Source organism: Nansenia antarctica, assembly GCF_963989245.1.
Source record: "Nansenia antarctica genome assembly, chromosome: 10".
Classification (NCBI taxonomy): domain Eukaryota; kingdom Metazoa; phylum Chordata; class Actinopteri; order Argentiniformes; family Microstomatidae; genus Nansenia; species Nansenia antarctica.
Window position 1 is genome coordinate 22051572 of NC_137680.1, and position 14201 is coordinate 22065772.

The 14201-nt window shown below is 53.3% G+C and overlaps 1 protein-coding gene across 1 annotated transcript in view; it reads right to left on the reverse strand.

Moving 5' to 3' along the window:
- Positions 1 to 14201, reverse strand: part of pi4kb (phosphatidylinositol 4-kinase, catalytic, beta) — a 44454-nt gene that overhangs the window by 11456 nt on the left and 18797 nt on the right. The window contains exon 9 of the mRNA XM_080540083.1: positions 2293 to 2416. Coding sequence (XP_080396209.1) covers positions 2293 to 2416 — 124 coding nt within the window. The remainder of the gene's footprint in view (positions 1 to 2292; positions 2417 to 14201) is intronic.

Genomic DNA, 14201 nt, shown 5'->3' on the forward strand with positions numbered 1-14201 from the left:
TGTGTAAAACAGAATGTGATCATTTGCTAATCCTTTTTTGACATATTTTCAATTGAAAACAGTACGAAGACAATATATTAAATGTTTTACCTTATCAACTTGATTGATTTTTGTAAATATATGCTTATTCCGAATTTGATGGCAGCAACACCTTTCAAAAAAGGTGGCACAGAGGCAACAAAAAACTGGGAAAGTTGAGGAATTCTCAACTGTTTGGAACATTCCACAGGTAAACAGGTTAATTGGAAACAGGTGAGTGTCATGATTGGGTATAAAAGGAGCATCCCTGAAAGGTTCAGTCATTCACAAGCAGGATGGGGCGAGGTTCAACACTTTTAGGGCTTTCACACCGCCAAGGAACCCAGTGTTTACTCTATATGCATTTTCTCCGCCACTAATTGATTGTCCACTTTGATTCAGGCTGCGCAACGAATATTAGTTATTATGACCGGAGAACAGAAAAAAAGCAGATTGAAGATAGATTTAGGCCGCTTTCAGACCTACATTTCGTTAAGATTTAGGGTGTAGTAAGTTACAATATGTTACAATGTTGCAATTAACCTCGTTGTTTGTGTTCGCACTGCAATCGAGACTGAATCGCTCTCAACAGGTGCGCGGCGCGAGGCGCTGTTGCAAAACAGTTTTGTGATTGGTCCGAATTTCGCTGGACATTTGGATTTCAGGAAATCACTCTCCTCTCTCTCTCTCTCTTCGCCCGTCCCTTTAATCCTGTATCCTAATCGAAAATGCAACATCATCAGCGACGACTGTGGGTTATTGCATTTACTGCTGTTCTCTGGTTTCATGTTCTTATACCAGTGCTCAGTATACGAGTATTTTAAATGAACATTCGTAATATAGTTGTTCATGGTCAACTAAATCAGCCTATTTTGTGAAACAAATAATGTTCCCGCTAATGGGTTAACCGAGCAGCCTCGCACCTAACGCTAGCTTCGAACTATTCATAGCAATAATGCGCGGGGCAAAAATAATCTATTGCCTCTAAAATCACCACGAACAGAACGGCGGAGGTACGGGTAAACAGGGCTCATGTCGGTGTCATCAAAGGTAAGAGTTGGTTTTCTTTAACTCAGCTGATGATGACCTTGCTGTCGGTTGTTTACCGAATGCTCCATCTGACTGTCACACTGTGACTTTACTAGCCGATTTTGTGCGTGTACTCTCATGTAGGCCTACTTCGTATTGATGAGCTGATGATCTTTCATTGTGTGTGTGTGTGTGTATGTATGTATGTATGTGACTGTCAGTCACAAGTTTATATTCTACGGATGTTGTTCAGTGCTGTATGCGCGTTCCCGGTTCCATGTGTACTCTTGTGTACTTCATATTCGATGAGCTTATGATCTTTCTGTGTGTGTGTGTGTGTCATGCGTGTTCCGCATGTTCCGCTGCAGCTGTAGGATATCTTGGTATTTGATCCCCTTCTATATAAAATCACCTGCTCAGCTTTAATGACCGCTATTTGCCACCCTCTAGTTTTTAGTGAAATTTTTTGTTTTGAGCGCCAGTGCGCGTTTTATGCGCGTGCACGCGGAAAAAAAATCTAACTGAACTGAACACCCCGCCACTAATGTGGAAAATCCTGGAGGAAACACTGGAACCGTTCCAAGTCTGGAACCGGCCAGCACGTTCCGACCGAAAATAAATTGGTTCGGAGCCTGAAAAGTTGGTTCGCAGCAGGAACCAGAAAATAGTGGTTCTCAAGCAGGAACCGAAACATAGAACAGTCACGTCGTCAGTGGGTGTGTCATATTCTAGGCTGCAAAGACCAGCAACAATAAAGACCATTCATTCATTCATTCAAGAAGGAAGGAGACAAAATGTAATCTAAATCTAAATCTAATCACTGGTTCAACACCTGGGAGACCAGCAAGTCTGGTATACAGGTAACACTAACCTGTAGCTGTTTCAACACCTGAGAGGCCAGCAGTTCTGGTATACAGGTAACACTAACTATCCACACCATGAATGTTGCTAGCTACTGAAACGTCTTCACAGATTCACTCGTGGGCGTTTCACGTGCAGTGCTGTTGTTGGGCGTATGCGTAGTTACCTTGGGTCACTTCTGATTGGTGAACAATGGCTGGTACATGTAGAGCACAGCACTTCTGATTGGTGTGAATGACTGACACACAAGAAAAAACACTGAATCCGACGTGCTGTATAACATATCCCAAATCGCAGGCGTTGCGATTTGCTAATCGCATCATTTCAAATTGCGATTTCGATTTAAAATCGATTAATCATGTAGCCCTAACAGGTAACACTAACCTGTAGCTGTTTCAACACCTGGGAGGCCAGCAGCTCTTGCCGAAGGTCGTCACCACACTTGACGATGACGGAGAGCAGCCGCCAGGTGGGCAGGTGTCCGTAGGGGGAGCCCTCGCGGATCCGCCTGTCAAACAAACCAAACAATCTCAACGTTCGCTTCGAAACCTTTAACGAAAGCTTCGACACTCTTCAATATAGGCTTACACTGTAGAGAGGTTTATTGAACAATGTGTATTGGTAGTGTACACTGAATTGTAGTGTACGCTGAATTTAATATATAAAATTAAAAAAAACACTACAACTTACTCATGTAATCTATATTCATGCATCACAATTATGTCACGGGATACACAACACGAGAGGTTGTAGAGAGAGTAGACACTAGACAGGTATGGTTGTAGAGAGTAGACACTAGACAGGTATGGTTGTAGAGAGTAGACACTAGACAGGTATGGTTGTAGAGAGTAGACACTAGACAGGTATGGTTGTAGGGAGTAGACACTAGACAGGTATTGTAACCAGGGAGTAGCTGAAAAGGACTGTATAATTTAGGAAGGGGCTGGTTATCTAACTAATGAAGCTAAATAGGCAGTATAGGAGGATACAGGCAGGGGGCGCCAGCAAACCGTTCGACTAGCAGTTAATGTCGTTAGCATTAGCAAGGGAACTAGCATGAGCATTAGCCTTCAAACAACTAGCATTAGCATTGGAGCTACAAACAACTAGCATTAGCATTGGAGCTACAAACAACTAGCATTAGCATTGGAGCTACAAACAACTAACACACGGTATTACATATGAACAACACATTTATTACACGACGGTTGTATACATCCCCATATATACATTCCCTCCCGGCCGGCCACACACACTCTCAATCACTCACTGATAGTCTCTGGCCTGAACAGGCTTATAGTCCAGTGGCGTGGTGCGCGTTGAGGCCTGGTGGAATGGCATGTGCGTCGATGAAGTGGTCCGCGTCGAAGCTCCGCTGGAGTCTGTGTTCGCTCGTGGAGGCGACGATTAATGTCCAGCTGGCGTCCCGCTTGGTCCAACGTGGAACAGCCGGCCGCTGGCAAGGCGGTCCAACGGGAACACAACTAACAGGCTACAGTGGTTCACTCAATAATCGCTTTTCCTGGCGTCTTCAGTTGCTGCACGGTGTGCGCGCTGCTGAATCCGCCATCTTAGATCGGCTTCGTTGCTTCTCTCGTTCTGCTTCTCTGTCGTTCTGCTTCTCATAACACACTCTGACTGACTCCGCCCTTCCGTCTCTTATATATAGGCACCACCGAACGTAGCATCCGGGTCACGGATACACCCCGGATATACTACGTCATCAACATATACATAAACAGTACAATAATAATACATACACTTCACAAACGTATAGAATAGTATAGAAAATAAGAAAGTAAATAACTGGGGCAGAAGGGCTGATTTCGGGGAAACTAAAACTGGCTCTAAAACTGTGGGCCTTCACAACAGCCGCCCCATGAAACCCTCGGTTTCAGTTAACTAAGAAGGCACACTGGCTAGGCTGCTCTAGCAGCGTGAGGTAGGAGGTGATAGTGTCCTGGCTAATTTGAGGGAGCTCAATCAGGCGTGCCACAGGTCGGGTGTAAGTGCGACCACCAACGTCCACGATGGCCGTCCGCACCCTTCCATCCGGACCCGGCAGGACCTTGGTCACTCTGCCTGTCTGCCAGGCGGCGCGTGGAAGGGACTGGTCGATCACCAGTACCACGGCACCTTCGGACAAGTTGTCTCTCTCCCTCGTCCACTTCTGCCTGACTTGCAGGGTCGGCAGGTAGTGCAGTATGAACTGCTTCCAGAACTGGTCCGCGAGCACCTGGCTGTGCCTCCACCATCTTCTTCCGGTGAGCTCTGCAGGGTCGTAGACTACCTGAGGCAGTGCAGAGTCTCGCCGCCCCATCAGCAAGAAGTTAGGCGTGATGGGATCCAGATCTGCTACATCACTGGAGGTATAGCCTAGGGGCCGGGAGTTCAAGATGCCCTCAATCTCTGCTAGCACAGTCTGGAGCACCTCATCGGTAGGCACCTTCTGTCCGAGAATGGTACGTAGGACGTTCTTTACTGAGCGAATCTCCCGCTCCCAGGCTCCCCCGAAGTGTGGAGCATTTGGGGGGTTGAACACAAACTTCACTTGCTGGGAGGCGAGTCGGTCACGGGCCTCCTCAGTCATCGCAGCGTAGCTCGCCCTCAGCTCGGCCTCACCACCGACGAAGTTGGTGCCTCTGTCCGACCGGAGGGTCTTAGGGGTCCCTCGCCTGGAGGTGAACCTCTTGAAGGACATGAGGAAGCTGTCGCTTGTGAGCTGGTGCAGAACTTCCAGGTGCATTGCTCTCGTCGTCAGGCACGTGTAGATGATGCCCCACCGCTTTTCGGAGGCTCGCCGGTTTCGGACTAGGAGTGGCCCGAAACAGTCGACCCCAGTAGAGTGGAACGGAGCCTGTCTCAGTCGCAGCCGGTCCTCGGGCAGATCGGACATCATGGGCTGCGGCGGCGTGGCTCGCCACCTCTGGCAGTCCGAGCAGGACCTTTGATATCTCCGTACCGCCTCCCGTCCATGGAGTATCCAGAATCTCCGTCGTACCTCCGCGAAGACACGCTCTCCACCCGCGTGCTGCACTTTGTCATCATGGTGCTTGATGACCAACCTGGTGACCTGATGCTTAGTGGGAAGCACGATGGGATGCTTCGTGTCCAGGTCTAGATCTTGAGCGCGGCGCAGTCTGCCACCCACGCGAATGAGAACACCGTCGAGCTCTGGAGCTAAGCCGCGGAGTCTACTGTCCGAGGGGATCGGCTTCCCTTTCTCGAGACACTCCCGCTCTCGGGAGAAGGCATCCTGTTGGGCACTCTGCAGCACCAGGAGCTCCGCCGCGGTGTAATCTTCGGCGCTGAGCGTAGTATCTAGGGGTAGACCGGCCTTGGAGCAGAACATCCTCTTCTGCAGCTCTTCGAGCGTCTCACACTCCTCTCCTGGAGTAGTCGCAGGGTCTACGACCTGGGTGACTCCGCAGAACAACGTCTTACGCAGCTCTTTGTCCTCTCTGTCTTCTGCTAACGCCGGCGTGGCTGGCCACTCTGACTCCCGCTCCTGTAGGAAGTCTGGTCCCGTGTGATACAGGTGGGGCTCAGACAGATCCTGTAGAGTTGCCCCTCTCGTGATGACGTCAGCAGGGTTCCTCTTGGTGTCTACATAACGCCAGCAGTTCACCTCAGTCAACTCCAGAATCTCGGCGACTCGGGTGCCCACGAACACCTTGTACCGACATGAGCTGGACTTCAACCACTGGAGGACGGTAGTGGAGTCGGTAATGGTGACGCTCTTCAGAGGTAGCTGGAGCTCGTCGAGCAGGAACCTTCCCAGTTGCGCGCCGTTCAGGGCAGCACACAGCTCCAGTCTTGGGATGGACTGTTGCTTCTTCGGCGCCACTCGGGAACGTGCCAGGACAAACGAGACGTGGACTTCACCTCCAAGCTCTGCCGCTCTGACGTATGCCACGGACCCGTACGCCATCTCCGAGGCGTCGCAGAATACATGTAGCGTGATGACACTCCTCTCTAGGTCCGTGGAGGGAGGGAAGTAGCTCCGCTGCAGCTTGATGTGCTGGAGAGTGGGAAGTTCCTGCTCCCAGGCCTTCCACTTCTCTGCTAGGTGACGAGGCAGAGGATCGTCCCATCCTCGTTCTTGGGCCCACAGCTCCCGGACAAGCACCTTGGCCACCGTCGTGAAGGGAGCGATATATCCCAGTGGGTCGTACTGGCTCGCTAGAGTGCTGTATATCGTTCTCATCGTGACGCGTTGAGGCTTGGCAGGCTTATTGCGATAGCGTAGCGTGTCCGTCTGGAACTGCCAGATAAGTCCGAGCGTCATCTCCTGAGCATCATCTGGTGAGTGAGAGACCCAAGCCTCGCTGCTGGTCGAGGTGGCCTCCTTCGGGAGGTCTCTGATGACTTGCGGGTCGTTGCTGGCCCACTGGCAGATCTCAAATCCACCCTCCTGGAGATGAGCACGCAGGTCCTGGACTAGCTGACGGGCTTCCGTGGCTGTCTTCGAACTGTGAAGGCAGTTGTCCACGTAAAAACTCTTATGGACGGCGTCAAACACTCCAGGAGGTGCCGTCTCCTGCGCGGCGTGAGTCTGTAGCGCATAGGTAGCGCAGCAGGGGCTGCAGGTTGTCCCGAAGGGTAGCACCTCCCACTGGTAGATAGAGGGGTCGGGGTCGCTCGGGTCCTCTCTCCAGAGAAACCTCATGAGTGGCTTGTCTTCCTCCAACATCCTGACCTGGTGAAACATTCGCTTAATGTCACCACTGACTGCGATCGGCTGCTGACGGAAGCGCACCAGAACTCCCAAGAGGGCTGGGGTCAAGGTTGGACCAGGGAGAAGATAGTGGTTGAGGTTGAGCTTCCCCACCTGGTAGCTACAGTTGAAGACCACTCGGTTCTTCCCGTTGTGGTGAACATTGTGGTGCGGGAGGTACCAAGACTCGGCACTCTGGTTCGCCTCGGCTGGCTCAAGCTTCTTCACCAGACCGGACTCCGTCAGTTTCTTCATCTCCGTTCGGTAAGAAGCAGCAAGGACTTCGTCCTTCCTCATACGCTTCTCAGTGCTGGTCAGACACTGTAGGACGGTTCGAGGGGATACTCGAAACTCTGGCATGAGTTCTCTGCGGAGTAGTGGTGTGACGTATCTCTTAACGCCCTGGACTTCGATACGCACTGTCTTTGCTTTAAGGAGGTCCAGGGCGTAGACGTCCTCCTTTGACCGTACGTAGAGCTTCTCATTCTTGTAGGGCGCAACGTCTAGCGTCCACAGCTTCTGGACGTTGTCTAGCAGCGCCGCATTCACGGAGTCTACACTGGTGTGAAGGCAGTTGATGGTCTGCACTTCTTCGGTGCGGACATGGAGGGATGACGTAGCTCTCCCGTCTCTATCTCTCCACTCGGTAGCGCCTTGGAGGGCCCACCCAAGCGCAGTCTCAACAGCCATCGGGCAGCCTCGTGGTCCTCTCAGCGGAGGACGGAGCGACACGATCAGTGCAGCGTTGTCCGAGCCGATGAGAAGGGTTGGCTCCGCTCCTTCTATCGGATGTAGTTCTACTCGCCGTAGGTGGGGATATCTTGCGCGTAACCTCTCCAGGGGGTAGTCGTAGCGGGAGAGCGCTAGCTGGTCGGCGGTGAAGACATTCTGAAGCCGATGTCTATCCGACGGCCTCCCCGCCGGGGAGATAGAGAAGTTGATTCTCGCCCCGGTGACCTCTTTAAGGTCGCGACGTATCGTGCGCAGAGTCAGCTTCTCCTCAGTCCCGTGGAGCCCCAACCGGCGCACTGCCTCCTGGAGGAGGATGGTCCGTTCCGACCCGTCGTCTAGAACGGCGTACGTGTCGTACTCAACGTTGTTGTGGTGGAGTCGGACCTTCACCACCTTCAGTAGGACCTTGGAGCCGCTGCTCTGGGTTGGGTCTAGGTAGTAGACAGGGGTTTCCTCTTCCGGTGCGCGACCGGACCTAGGGCTTCTGTTGCCCTCCGTGGACCGGGCGAGGGAGACCTCGTGTAGGATGTGGAGGTGGACCTCCTCACAGCGGTTGCACTTCCTCCTCAAAGTGCAGTTCTTCGCCAGATGGTCGCGCCCACAGTTCCAGCACCTCTTGTTCTCCTCGAGCCACCTCTGCTTGTCCTCGGTACTCAGGTTGTTGAAGTCACTGCACTCATTGAACCAGTGCTCGCTGGGGCAGTACGGACATGGCGGTGGCCCTCTCCGTCCCTTTTGAGGGGGTTGAGAGGAATCCTTTCCCTCAGGTCGGGTGGTCTTCTCTCTCCGAGGCTCCTCCTCCGTGTGCAGCACTCCTACTGGGCGTCCTCTGTTCGAGCTCGGCCGGTCCCAGCGGTCTCCCTTCTCCCTCTCCTTCTTCGGCTCAGCGTAACCCATGGCGTCTACGTTGGTGTCATGCACTTCCTCCAGTAGGAACTCCGCGAAGGCAGCCATGCTCAGACCCAACTTCCCGGGGTGACGAACGCGCTGCTGTCGCCGGAACCTCTCCTGCCGGAAGCGTGGGATCTTGCGGAGCAGCCGCTCTACGTTGGAGGTGCTGTTGATCTCGCTGGCGCCAGCTGGGCCCTGCGTCTTCAGCATCCCAACCAAGGTGTGCACGCGGAGCGCGAAGTCATCCAGCGCCCGGTCATCCTTGATGGGGGCCTGCTGTTCGAGGGCTTGCAGTTCAGCAAGGGCGTGGTTCCAGGGACGACCGTAGCGGGCATCCAAGTCAGCGAGCGCTCTGGTGTAAGGTGTCGGTGCGGAGGCATGGGCCAGTACCATGTTGTGGGCTCTGGGGTTCCTCACATGCTGAAGGAGAATCGCATATTTGTAGGACTCTGAGCAGGAGTTGTCCAAGAGCGTGTCTAGGCAGATGCGTAGCTCCACATACTGGCTCCTGTCCTCGTCCTTGAAGAAGGGGAACTTGGGTCCCTCCACCTGGGGGAACATCCTGTAGTGGATCATCGGTGCTGGAGTGACGGTCTGGGTGTCCGGCCTGCATGCATTTTGGTGCACTGGAGGACCTAGGGGTGTGCTACGCTCTTGGGGGATGACTCCCCTCCCGGGCAGCGACGCTGGCTCCCTCTGGGCCGCGTAGCGGTCGGGTCCCTGGTCCTCTTCCTTCCAGGTGGTCAGCTGGGCCTGTAGTTGGACAGTCCTGGCGGGGGTCATGGAGCCATCGGCGGGGGGTTCAGGAGATGGCACTCGAGAGGGCCGTGCGGATGATACTCTGGAGCTACAGGCCGACGGAGTTCTGCTGATGCACACGTCGCGCATGGTCTGCATCATTTCCTCCATCTTCTCTGCGTGCAGTTGCTCTCTCGCCATCTGCCTCTCCGCCGCGCGTTCCGCCCCCTCCATCTGGAGGCGCTCGCGCTCGCACTGGATGCGTTCCCTCTCTAACGCCTCCTGGCGCTGTCTCTCCGCCTGGAGGCGGTCGCGCTCCATCTGGAAGCGTTCACGTTCTAGCGCCTCCTGGCGCTGTCTCTCCGCCTCGCGTTCCGCTCCGTTCATCTGGAAGCGTTCACGTTCTAGCGCCTCCTGGCGCTGTCTCTCCGCCGCGCGTTCCGCTCCGTCCATCTGGAAGCGTTCACGTTCTAGCGCCTCCTGGCGCTGTCTCCCCGCCGCCTCCATCTGGAGGCGCTCGCGTTCTAGCGCCTCCTGGCGCTGTCTCCCCGCCGCCTCCATCTGGAGGCGCTCGCGCTCGAAATGGATGCGTTCCCTCTCTAACGCCATCTCGGCCTGTTGGCGCTCCCGCTCTAACGCCATCTCGGCCTGTTGGCGCATATATTCTGACAGCGCGGCACTACTCCCTCTGGAGTGCAGGCTATCCGCCCCAGAGGCATAACTGCCCACGGAAGCCCTGGACCGGTAGGAAGCCACTGAGCGGCAGGAGCTAGGTCTCGAGCGCGCCGTACTGGGAGGCAGATCGTTAAGGCTGAGGCCCTCCCTCTTCCGCCCGCAGGCGCTGTCGGACCGGGCCTCTCCTTCCTGTTCTTCCGTTTCCACGGCAAAACCCTGCGGTTCTGCCATCTCATCCTCAGGCTGGTGCTCTTTGAGGGCTGTCTCAGTGCTAGCCACCCGCTCGCCGGCGGACACCTCGGCCTCTCCGACCACTGTATCCCGTGGAGTGCGCTCCTCGCTACCACTCAGTGAGCTTTCGAGCTCAAGCTCATACTCCTGTAACCTCGGAGGCAACCGCGGGACTCTCTGTGGTCGTGGCTCTGGCTCAGGGGGCGGAGAAGGGGGGGTAACTGTCTGGTCTGGTTGGCTGCGCTCAGCCATGCTATCACTACACTACCAATCCGGCTCGAAGGACCAATTGTAACCAGGGAGTAGCTGAAAAGGACTGTATAATTTAGGAAGGGGCTGGTTATCTAACTAATGAAGCTAAATAGGCAGTATAGGAGGATACAGGCAGGGGGCGCCAGCAAACCGTTCGACTAGCAGTTAATGTCGTTAGCATTAGCAAGGGAACTAGCATGAGCATTAGCCTTCAAACAACTAGCATTAGCATTGGAGCTACAAACAACTAGCATTAGCATTGGAGCTACAAACAACTAGCATTAGCATTGGAGCTACAAACAACTAACACACGGTATTACATATGAACAACACATTTATTACACGACGGTTGTATACATCCCCATATATACATTCCCTCCCGGCCGGCCACACACACTCTCAATCACTCACTGATAGTCTCTGGCCTGAACAGGCTTATAGTCCAGTGGCGTGGTGCGCGTTGAGGCCTGGTGGAATGGCATGTGCGTCGATGAAGTGGTCCGCGTCGAAGCTCCGCTGGAGTCTGTGTTCGCTCGTGGAGGCGACGATTAATGTCCAGCTGGCGTCCCGCTTGGTCCAACGTGGAACAGCCGGCCGCTGGCAAGGCGGTCCAACGGGAACACAACTAACAGGCTACAGTGGTTCACTCAATAATCGCTTTTCCTGGCGTCTTCAGTTGCTGCACGGTGTGCGCGCTGCTGAATCCGCCATCTTAGATCGGCTTCGTTGCTTCTCTCGTTCTGCTTCTCTGTCGTTCTGCTTCTCATAACACACTCTGACTGACTCCGCCCTTCCGTCTCTTATATATAGGCACCACCGAACGTAGCATCCGGGTCACGGATACACCCCGGATATACTACGTCATCAACATATACATAAACAGTACAATAATAATACATACACTTCACAAACGTATAGAATAGTATAGAAAATAAGAAAGTAAATAACTGGGGCAGAAGGGCTGATTTCGGGGAAACTAAAACTGGCTCTAAAACTGTGGGCCTTCACAACAGGTATGGTTGTAGAGAGAGTAGACACTAGACAGGTATGGTTGTAGAGAGTAGACTATAGACAGGTATGGTTGTAGAGAGTAGACTATAGACAGGTATGGTTGTAGAGAGAGTAGACACTAGACAGGTATGGTTGTAGAGAGAGTAGACACTAGACAGGTATGGTTGTAGAGAGAGTAGACACTAGACAGGTATGGTTGTAGAGAGTAGACACTAGACAGGAGATGCATGAGGAGTGTGAGAAGCTCCACTGTGCCTTCCTCCAGGCCCCTGCAGGAGCTGAGTCGGACAGGCTCGCAACAGCCTTGCTGTCAAGACTCAGCCGTAAAAGACAGGAGCGCTGGGAGGAGGCTATTGACTCCATCGACTTCTCGCACTCCAGCCGTAAGGCATGGAGTAGGGCTGCACGATTAATCAATTTTAAATCGAAATCGCGATTTGAAATGATGCGATTAGCTAATCGCAAAGCCTGCGATTTGCTTATAATTTTATTTTTATTTTTATTTTTTTGCTATTTAGCAGACGCTTTTAATCCAAAGCGATTTACAATTACGAATTACAGGGACATTCCCCCTGGAGTAACTGAGGGCTAAGTGCCTTACTCAAGGGCACACTAGTAGTGGTGTGGTTTCAGGCGGGATTTGAACTCACACAACCTTCCGATCACAAGTCCAACTCACTAGACCACCACTACCCGTATGGGATACGTCATACAGCGCGTCGGATTCAACGTCAATGAACGTCAACGTCAATGAACGTCAACAATGAACGTCAACAATGAACGTGAACGTCAATGAACGTCAACGTCAATGAACGCACACCAACAACATCGCATCGTATTTTTTGAAAGTACCTGCCCTTTTCCAAACAGCTTCCAATTAAGCTTTCCTAGATGGTTGTGTGAAACAAACCACCTGAGTCAGTTAGTAATGCTCCATCACATGTTTTAATCTGAAGCTTGATTTTAAAGCAACCCAACTTTAAAGCAACCCAATGTAAGTTTAGTTCTTTCACTCGTAGCTCGGGCTGTGGGGGTGCTAGAGGAGGGAGCCTCTAAGTCCCCTGAAGACGTACAAACAAACTGCACGTTGATACGACCTTCCTAGCCGGAGATATGGCCACACTTTACAAAAACCTCCCCTTTTTTTTTTTTTTTTTTTTTTTTTGCTATTTAAAAAAAAAAAAAACGCAAATTAATCGCAATCGCGATATCTGTCCAAATAATCGCAATTCGATTTTTTCCCCCAAATCGTGCAGCACTCCCCTCGTCACTGCCCCATCTCTGCAAATAAAATCGCATCACAATTTGTGAAAAGTGGGTCATACGAGGGCAAAGACCGCGAGTCGTCTCGACTTGTGGCAAAAGAAGTGTCAGACCTCTGGAGGGCCCCAACACCTAGCAGTGACTACATCTCCGGTGAATTCACCCCGGAGGAGTTCGCTGCTGCCCTCCAGCATCTAAAGCCAGGGAATGATTCCATCTGCCCGGAGCTTATTCTCCATGCCGCACCCGCCTTGAAGTCCTGGCTGAGAGCGTTCCTCACTTCCTGTTTGCGCCAACTCAAGATCCCCAAAATCTGGCGAAGAGCCCTAGTTGTTGCGATCCCTAAACCGAATAAGCCTGAAGGGGACCCTAAGAGTTACCGTCCCATCTCTCTGCTATGCATCCCCTTCAAGATCCTCGAGCATCTCATCTACGCCCGCATCGAACCAATTGTCGACCCGCTGCTCCCACGTGAGCAGGCTGGGTTCCGACGCGGGAGGTCGACCGTAGATCAAGTCACCCTTATGACTCAAGACATCAAGGATTGCTTTTCGGCAAAAAAGAAGGCCGGGGCCGTCTTTATAGACCTGACGGCTGCCTACGATACCGTATGGCATCGCTGCCTCACCTGCAAGCTGCTCCGCCTGCTGCCGGACAGGCACATGGTCAGAATGATCATGGAGCTCATCCGTAACCGCAGCTTTACCCTTACCACCGGTTGCGGACAGCTAAGCAGGCTTCGACGCCTTAAGAACGGCGTCCCTCAGGGATCGGTCCTGGCCCCCCTCCTCTATAATATCTACACCTATGACCTGCCCAACACACTCTTGCGGAAGTACGCCTACGCAGACAACCTCGCAGTGGTGTACTCTGCTGGAAATTGGCAGTCTGTGGAGGGGAATCTGAGCCAGGACATGCAGACACTAGTGGCATACTTCCGGAAATGGAGATTGAAGCTTAGCGAGGCAAAGACGGTGTCGGCTGCCTTCCACCTTAACAACAGGGAGGCTAAACGTGAGCTTAGAGTATACCTAGATGGAAATCCCCTGCCATGTTCCGCTGAGCCAATATATCTCGGCGTGACATTGGACAGGACGCTCACGTTTCACTGGCACCTCGAGTCACTGCGCAAGAAGTTAACAGCTCGTGTGGCGTTGATGCGGCGACTGGTTGGCTCGGGCTGGGGCGCCGGCGCAAGGACCTTGCGCACGGCAGCCCTAGCCCTCGTTTATTCAACTAGTGAATACTGCGCCCCAGTATGGTGTCGCAGTGCCCACACCCGCCTCATCGACTCGCCTATAAACGAAGCCTTGCGCATTGTGACAGGATGCCTGCGTCCTACCCCCGTGGACAACCTTCCCATCCTAGCAGGCATCCAGCCCGCAGGCCTCCGCCGCATGGGAGCCACAGCACGTCTCGCCTGCCGGGCCGTGGAGCTTAATAACCATCTGCTCCATGATAGGCTCACTATAACAGCGGAGCCCTCCCGGCGTCTCAAGTCGAGACACCCATTTGTGCCTGCCGCACAGGATCTCAGGCAGCAATGCAGAGATCTTAACATCAGTGCGGCAGGATGGGCGGATTATATGTGGCGCGCGGAGTGGGAGGCAAACACCTCCAAACTCCGCGACCACATCCCAGTCGCCGGCCCTGAGCCCCTCGGGATGGACTTGCCAAGGCTATCCTGGGTGAGGCTCAATCGTCTCCGGACCGGCGTCGGGCGTTTCCGCTCATCAATGCACAGATGGGGCTTGGCCCCAAATGCGTCGTGCGAGTGTGGCGC